General features: G+C 43.6%; 1 protein-coding gene across 2 annotated transcripts in view; it reads right to left on the bottom strand.

Moving 5' to 3' along the window:
• Positions 1–9,340, bottom strand: part of ctbs (chitobiase, di-N-acetyl-) — a 26,628-nt gene that overhangs the window by 11,410 nt on the left and 5,878 nt on the right. For both annotated transcript variants that reach the window (XM_043698611.1, XM_043698610.1), the window contains exon 2: positions 6,513–6,651. In XM_043698611.1, the coding sequence (XP_043554546.1) occupies positions 6,513–6,651 (139 nt within the window). The remainder of the gene's footprint in view (positions 1–6,512; positions 6,652–9,340) is intronic.

Genomic DNA, 9,340 nt, shown 5'->3' with positions numbered 1-9,340 from the left:
GGGAAATGAGGAAACTGGTGAAGTCCACATTGATGCCCTGGGGTTGAAGTGTTCCGAGGCAGAAGATGAGGCGTTCTTCCTCCAGGCGTTAGGTGGTGAGGGAGTGGCGGTGAAGGAGGCTCAGGCCCTCAATGTCCTTGGCTGAGTGGGAGGGGGAGTTGGGCCACAGGGCGGTGTGGTTGATTGGTGCGGGTGTCCCAGAGATGTTCCCTAAAGCGCTCTGCTAGGAGGCATCCAGTCTCCGCAATGTAGAGGAGACTGCATCGGGAGTAAGGGATACAATAAATGAAATTGGTGGATGTGCAGGTAAAACTTTGATGGATGTGGAAGGCTCCTTTAGGACCTTGGATGGAGGTGAGGGAGGTGGTGTGGGTGCAGGTTTTTCAATTCATCTATTGTACTCTATGCTACTTTCTCCCCACCCCCACCCCCACCCTCCTCTCATTTATCTCTCCACCCTTCAGGCACTCTGCTTGTATTCCTGATGAAGGGATTTTGCCCAAAACATTAATTTTACTGCTCCTCGGATGCTGCCTGGACTGCTGTGCTTTTCCAGCACCACTAATCCAGAATCTGATTTCCAGCATCTTCAGTCATTGTTTTTACCTTGTAAATTGCTGGAGTAAACAAAATTTTCTGACCTAAAGAAACAGCAAGAGCAGCAACAAAAAACAATTAGGTGGATCGAGGGGCAATTTAATAAGGGAAGACACTGTGATGCAGAAAGTACAAGAAAGATTCTAGAGTTCAGTAGATTGAGAGCTTAAAGATCTGTGACTGACAGAAAAGGCAGCAAAATCTCAGTTGGGACAGAACCAGTACATGGGCTGGGCCAGGATCCTGGACACCAAGTCCAGTTTTCGCTAATCTTCATTTCGCTTTTTAATTCCTGACATGCTTCTTTGGAGTCAAGGAATAAAAAGAGATTGAATACTCACTCCAACACAACAGTGTCCTGTCATCTTTCCATTTAAAGCTGTGACCATACCTGGTCAACTTTAGACAGGAATTTGAACATAATATGGCCTGTAACTATACATCTCACACTGTTTAGGGTGGAGATCAGGACAAACTTCTTCACGTGAAGGATAGTGACCCTATAGAATTCTCTACCACAGAAGGCTGGGGAAGCCAAGGCACTGAATATATTCGAGAAAGAGACAGATACATTTCTAGATTTTAAATGCATCCAGGGTATGGGAGATGATGGAAATATGGTGTTGAGTAACCAGCCACAATCTTACTGAATGGCAGAGCAGACTCAAAGGGCTGAATGGCCTTCGCCTGCTCCTAGTTTCTACGTTACTGCCACTGGTGGTGACATACAGCAGAACTGCAGCTGCTCTGTGAATATTTCTAACTGCTAGTGTTCCTTCATAAGCAATTACTTTAATGAAATTTTTAAAATACCTTACAATAAGAATTAAATAGATCCATCTAATTTTATTTTGTATTTTGTAAACAGCTCTGTTAAAGATTTTTGCATTAAGTGGCCTCTAATCTGTCACAAAACAAGTTTGACCAGGTTCTTTTGTCTTGATGAAGAGTTTTCAATCATGTCAGTAAATTCGAAGTGTGTAAAATGGACATATAGCCTGCAAATTTAAAACTTCTCATCCCGATTTTTAAAAATTTCTCCAAGGCTTTGTGGGCGGCACGGTGGCACAGTGGTCAGCACTGCTGCCTCACAGCGCCAGAGACCAGTCACAAAGATGTGCGGGTCAGGTGAATTGGCCATGCTAAATTGCCCGTAGTGTTAGGTTAAAGGGATAAATGTAGGGGTATGGGTGGGTTGCGCTTCGGCGGGTCGGTGTGGACTTGTTGGGCCGAAGGGCCTGTTTCCACACTTTAAGTAATCTAATCTAATCTAATTAGCTTTACCCACTCTTTCTCCATTAACTCCAGCTCTCTTCAACCCTCTAATTCTGACCTCTTGTGCATCTGAGGTTCTCTTCACTGGTGGCTGTATCTTTAGTTGCCTGGGTCTTAAGCATTAGCACTCATTCTTAAGCACCTCTCACCTTTAAGTGGCTTTTTCAGCAAGCCTGTCTCTTGTCCTATTATTTCCTTGAGACAGATTGAGACTGAGTGACAATGACCAACAGATTCTTGACTGGTGCCAGGGGAAAAGGGCAGGAAAATTAGGGTGAGGAGCGTCGGATCAGCAATGATCCTATTGAATAGTGCAGCAGGCCCGAGGGGCAGAGCAGCCTCCTCCCATACCCATTTCTTCTATTCTACATACCTTATATGGCTCAGTCTCAAGTTTGCTTTGATTGCTGCTCTTATACAGTTTCACAAAAGTATATATTAAAACAGATGACAAATATATAAATTATGTACATTAGCACAAGTTGAAAAGTCAGTCCCTTATACTGAGAAAGAGAGTTGAGCTTTCAACAAGACTTTGAAAGAAGTGGGAGATGTTAAAACACTGCAGATAAATTACAATTTTGCTTCTTTTTCATGAACTTTCAGAAATAACAGAACTAATCAGCAAAAATCACACAAAACAATTTGAAAATGTAATAACTGCTCACATCTTTTGTTGATGGTCAGAAGTGAAAGGCAGACTGTTCACTTTTGGGAGTATGCACAATATATTCCTTTTAAAAATTGCTCACAAAACTTGAGCTTAAACTTTATTTGAAAAATGTACAAATAATGCAGAAATAATTTACCAGACCTTATCAATTGATTTGTATTATGGAAATGTGCAATATACATATTTTCTTCATTCATGGGATGTGGGCATTGCTAGCTAGTTCAGGATTTGTTTCCCCATCAATAACTGACCAAGAGAAGATGCTTTCTTGAGTAATTGTAATTCACAACAGCACTGTTGGCGTATCTAGATAAGGATAGGGCTTCAGGATTTTGAGCCAGTAACAGTGAAGAAATGGTGGTACAGTTCCAATGAGAACACAGAACATACAACTATACAGCACAATACAAGCCCTTCAGCCTTCGATGTTGTGCCGGCCTTTTATCTTATTTTAACACCAGACTAACCTACATACCCTTTATTGTACTATGTGCCTATTCAAGAGTCAGTTAAATGTCCCTGATGTATCTCACTCTACCACCACCACTGCTGGCAGTGCATTCTAAGCATTCACCATACCCTGAGTAAAGAACCTACCTCTGACATCTCCCCTAAACCTTGTTACAATTACCTTAAAACTATACCCCCTTATGATAAACACTTCCACCTGACTGTCCAATCTATGCCTCTCAACATCTTGTACACCTCTATCAAGTCATCTCTCATCCTTCTTCGCTCCAATGACAAAAACCCTAGCTCCCTCAATCTTTCTTCATAAGACATGCTCTCCAGTCCAGGCAGCATCCTGGTAAATCTCCTCTCCACCCTCTCTAAAGCTTCCACATCCTTCCTATAATGAGCACTGAACACAATATTCCAATGTGATCTAACCAGGACTTGATAGAGCTACAGCATAACCTTGCAGGTTGTAAACTCAATCCCCCTGCTAATGAAAACCAACATCATACACCTTCTTAACAACTCTATCAACTTAGGTGGCAACTTTGAGGGATCTATGGACATGGACCCCAAGATCCCTCTGTTTCTCCACACTGCCAAGAATCCTGTCTTTATCCCTGTATTCTGCATTCAAATTCAATCTTCCAAAATAAATCACTTCACACTTTTCCAAGTTGAACTCCATCTGTCACTTATCAGCCCAGTTCTGCATCCTGTCAATGGCTCATTGCATCCTACAATAGCTCTCCACACTATCCACAATTCCACCAAACTTTTGTGTCATTAGCAAACTAACCTACCCTTGCATTTCCTCATCCACGTCTTTTCTAAAAGTCACAAAGAACAGAGGCCCAAGAACAGATCGCCCAGCTCCAGGCTGAATACTTTCCATATACCACCACTCTGTCTTCTATAGGCCAGACAGACAGGTTTCCTTTATTGCATGCCTCCTTACTTTCTGAATGAACCTACCATGAGGAACATTATCAAATGCCTTATTAAAGTCCACACACTTCAATCAATCACACTGACTGCACTTTTGTCCTATCAAGTGCTTATCCCTCCTCACAGACTGTGTTTGCTCTATCTGGCTGTTCACTACCTACTCCATCATCTGATCCGTAGCTCTGGCTCCCACCCCCCTGCCAATATAGTTTAAAACCTCCCAAACAGCTCTAACAAACCTCCCGTCCAGGATATTGGTGCTCCTCCAGTTCAGGTTCCACCTTCCCCAGAAGGTATCTCAATGAGCCAAATATGTGAAGCCCTCTCTCCTGTCCATCTATACTCACCCATCTATACTCGCTCTCTGTTCTTTGTCTCATTAGTATATGGCACCGGTAGCAATCCTGAGATTACTACTCTGCTTGTCCTGATCCTAGCTTCCAACCTAACTCCCCATATTCTCTTTTCAGGCCTTCCTCCCTTTCCCGACCTATGTCCTTGCTACAGATGTGTACCACAACTTTTGGCTGCTCTCCCTCCCCCTCAAGAATCCTGTAGATTCAATCCAAGACATCCCTGACCCTGGCACCCAGGAGGGAACACATCATCTGTGAGTCTCACTCTTGATCACAGAATCTCCGATTTGATCACCCCAAGGTTATATTTCCTATCACTCTCCCTCTCCTATTCTCCTCCCTTCCCTTCTGAGCCACACAGCCAGAAACCCGGCCATAATGACTATCGAATGACAGTCCTCCCATCCTTTCACCCATTTCTTAATTTCAGAGTAAATCAGATTCTAGCTTTCATCCCATGTTGCTGGGGAGCTCAGAGGAATGCAAAGATGGATCACCCACCTGGAACTTCAACCGAAGGTTATTGGAAATGCTGCTGGCATACCCTTTGCATTAATGTCACTGAGGATGGATATATTTTTGGAGGCTACCCCGCTGTTTGCTGTTTAATTGTCCAATGGACAACTGTGTGTGGCAGGACTTTAGGAACTCAAGTTTATTTTGGGTAGACAGGAATATGAAGTCAAAGCCACAATCTGACCAGTTGTGGGCGATGGAGAGTAGGCACTAGGTGCCAAATGACCTACTCCTCTTTCCACGCGCATTTGTACCACTACCGACTAGTTCCCCAAGCCATACATCTTTCTGACCTGGAATGTCAAATCACTCTTCAGTCACTGTCACTGGGTTCAAGTCTTGATTATAATCTCCTGAACAGCACTGTAAGGTGCCAGTTCAGCCGCAACCTAAGGGCAATGAGCAATCAGCTAGAAATGTTGACCCATTCAGCAACATCCACATCCCATGATCAAAAGAAAAGCTTCTTATAGAATTCAGTTACCATTGTGACATCTACTTCCTGTTCTAATTTTGAACATTTCTTCACTGTTACTGGCTCAAAATTAGAACAGGAAGTAGATGTCACAATGGTAACTGAATTCTATAATTTAAAGCAATTTAAGCAGGTGGGAAGCATGTCAACTTGCTGCAATAATTAGAGGCAGCTTTCATCATAATAATATCAAACAACCTATATTGATATAGTACATTTAAATGACTGAAACATCCCCAAAATGTTTCACAAGAGGTGCCATTACCTAGGCCAGCTATTATTACCCATTCCCATTTGCCCATTGAACGGAGTGGCTTGCTGGGCATTTCAGACGGCAGAACACAGCAGGTCAGGCAGTATCCGAGAAGCAGGAAAAATCGACGTTTCAGGCAAAAGCCCTTCATTTTTCCTGACAAAAGGGCTTTTGCCCAAACCTTTGATTTTCCAGCTCCACGGATGCTGTCTGACCTGCTGTGCTTTTGCAGCACCACTCTAATCTTGACTCTGACCTCCAGCATTTGCAGTACTCACTTTCGTCCATTTCAGAGGGCAGTTAAGAGTCAACTACATTGCTGAGAGTCTGCAGTCACATGGATGCCAGACTTGGTAAGAATGATAGACTTCCTTTCCTAAAAAGGACATGAACAAACTTATGGGTTTTTGGTTTTAACAACAATCAGGGACAGTGGTTATAGCGTCACCATTATGCTAGCCTTTACTAAGCAAACTTCCCCAACACCCAGTGGTGCGCCAGATTATGAAAGTCCAGTGACATCACTGTGACACCACCTGGGAAACAAAAATGGAAAAACATTGATACAAAAGTAGAAAAACCCATTCTAAGAAAGGCATGATAACAAGATGCATATTGTAAGAGTTACCATAATGGATAGAATGGAAAATAGCTATCACTGGTTTTGTTGGGATTATTGAGGTGGTTTGACATCACAGGATCATAGAACATACAGTACAAAAGAGGCCCTTCAGTCCAGAGTCTGTCCTGCCAAATTTACACGAAGCTTACTCTCTACCACAAGGTCTGTAGCCTGGAATGTTATGACGTTTCAAATTCTCATCCAAGTATTCTTTTGACAGATAAAGGAATAAAACATAGGACATATGTACACAGCTTTGAATTTTATGTTCCTTTCTGCAGCTCTCAATAAGACTTCAATGCATTAAAGGACAATTTGTTTACTTAGAGAAACAAAGTTACCTTTCAGGACGACACGAATGTTATGTGCGTGAGCATGACATACAAGCTGAGGGTCATAAATTCCAAAGGCTGCAATAGTTGTGACCTTAGAAAAGTCATAATGGTGCCAATCTGTACCACCAACGTCAAAGACCAAGAGCTGAAACAGAAACCAACAATGTCAGCTATAGGAATGAGGGCATTGCTACATTTCAAGTAAAATAAATTTACTCCATCAAAACAATGGCTGAGAGCCCAGGAAGCTTTCAATACATAAGAAACAAACGAGAGGCAAAAGTAGAAATTGGGCTGCTCCAAATTGATGCAGAAAGGCTAGTGATGAAAATAAGGAAACAGGTGAAGAACTTAATAAATACTTTGTGTCAGTCTTCACAGTGGAAAACATGAGTAATATCCCAACAATTAAGGAGAGTCAAGGGGCAGAGTTGAGTATGGTAGCCATTACAAGAGAAGATGCTAGAAAAGCTAAAAGGTCTAAAAAATTTATAAATTTCCTGGCCTGATGTGCTACAACCTAGAGTTCTGAGGGTGATAACTGAAGAAATAGCGGAGGCGTTGGTTGTAATCTTTCAAAAATCACTGGAGTCAGGGAAAATCACAGATGATTGGAAAATCGCTGTTGTAACCCCCTTGTTCAAGAAAGGATCAAGACGAAACCTGGAAAATTATAGGCCGATTAGCCTAACCTTGGTTGTTGGTAAAAGTTTAGAATCCATCATTAAGGATGAGATTTCTACATTGTTGGAAGTGCAGGGACAGATTAGAACAAGTCAGCATGGATTTAGTAAGGGGAGCTGAAAATGTGTTGCTGGAAAAGCGCAGCAGGTCAGGCAGCATCCAGGGAACAGGAGAATCGACGTTTCGGGCATAAGCCCTTCTTCAGGAATCCTGAAGAAGGGCTTATGCCCGAAACATCGATTCTCCTGTTCCCTAGATGCTGCCTGACCTGCTGCGCTTTTCCAGCAACACATTTTCAGCTCTGATCTCCAGCATCTGCAGAACTCACTTTCTCCTTTAGTAAGGGGAGGTCGTGCCTGACAAACCTGTTAGAATACTTTGAAGAGTTAACAATAGGTTAGACCAGGAAAACCCAGAAGATGTTATCTACCTAGACTTCCAAAAAGCCTTTGTTAAGGTGCCACACGGAAGGCTGCTGTGTAAGGCAAGGGCCCATGGTGTTCAAGGTGGGCCACTGGCATGGATTGAGGATTGGCTGTCTGACAGAAGGCGGTGAGTTGGGATAAAAGGTACTTTTTCGGAATGGCAGCTAGTGACAAATGGTGTCCCGCAGGGTTCAGTGTTGGGGCCGCAGCTGTTCACATTATACATTAATGGTCTAGGAGCAGGGATTAGGGGCATTCTGGCGAAGTTTGCCGATGATACGAAGTTAGGCTGACAGGCAGGTAGTTATGAGGTGGTGGGAAGGCTGCAGAAAGATTTAGACAGTTTAGGAAAGTGGTCCAAGAAATGGCTGATAAAACTCAATGTGAGCAAATGCGAGGTCTTGCACTTTGGAAAAAAGAATACAGGGTCGGACTATTTTCTAAACGGTGAGAAAATTCATAAAGCCAAAGTAAAAAAGGGATCTGGGAGTGCTAGTCTAAGGTTCTCTAATGGTTGACTTGCAGGCTCAGTCAGTGGTTCAGAAAGCAAATGTAATATTGTCATTTATCTCAAGAAGGTTCGAATGTAAAAGCAGCGTTGTGCTACTGAGACTTTATAAAGCTCTGGTTTGGTCCCATTTAGAATACGGTGTCCAGTTTTGGGCCCCACACCTCAGGAAGGACATACTGGCACTGGAGGGTGTCCAGTGGAGATTCACAAGGATGATCCCTGGAATGGGGGGTAGGCCTCCATACAATGAACAGCTGAGGATCCAGGGACTGTATTCATTAGAGTTTAGAAGGTTGAGGGGAGATCTAATAGAAACTTACAAGATAATGCATGGCTTAGAAAGGGTGGATGCTGGGAATTTGTTTCTGTTAGGAGGGGAGACTTGGACCTGTGGGCACAGCCTTAGAATTAGAGGGGGTCAATTTAGAACAGAAATGAGGAGACATTTCTTCAGCCAGAGTGTGGTGGGCCTGTGGAATTAATTGCCACAGAGCGCAGTGGAGGCCAGGACATTAAATGCCTTCAAGGGAGAGACTGAAATTCTTGATCTTGCAAGGAATTAAGGGATATAGGGACAGTGTGGGTAAGTGGCAGCGATATGCCCATCAGCCATGATTAAATGGTGGAGTGGACTCGATGGGCCGAATGGCCATACTTACACTCCTATGTCTTATGGTCTATGCTGTTGGTTACGTCTATTATTCCAAAAGCAGGCAGAAGCGGGAAAGGCGACATTGCAAAGAGGAGAATCTATCTCAACTCATAAAACAGAGCAGGGGGTGGGGAGAGACAGGAGCTCCCATCCCAATACCCCATTCCAAGTGTTGCAGATCAATGGCCTTCAAAAGACAACTTCCAGGCAACCAGAGATTTGAATGGTTTGCAGACCTCCTAACTGACCTACTTTGATTCTGCTCCCTGTTGACACCACTCTTCCGAACCTTTCCCCACATCATCTCCCTCCAAAACATTTCCCCCAGCCCCTCTTTCCCCTCCATCTCTGGACGGTGACTCCCTCCGCTCTTCACTCCCCACCCCCAGCACTACACAACCAATCCCCCAAATGAGCACCACTGCACACCCAGAAAGGAACTATCCAAAAATCCCAAACAATGCTCCCTCCCCTTCCTTGTACACCATCTCACTGATCCCCCACTTCTCTTGCTGCCCCCATCTCTCACTCTCTGCCACCCCCCCAGCACTCACTCTCTGCC

Source organism: Chiloscyllium plagiosum, chromosome 11 (genome assembly GCF_004010195.1).
Source record: "Chiloscyllium plagiosum isolate BGI_BamShark_2017 chromosome 11, ASM401019v2, whole genome shotgun sequence".
Lineage (NCBI taxonomy): Eukaryota > Metazoa > Chordata > Chondrichthyes > Orectolobiformes > Hemiscylliidae > Chiloscyllium > Chiloscyllium plagiosum.
This window is presented reverse-complemented; position numbering and strand designations above follow the sequence as displayed.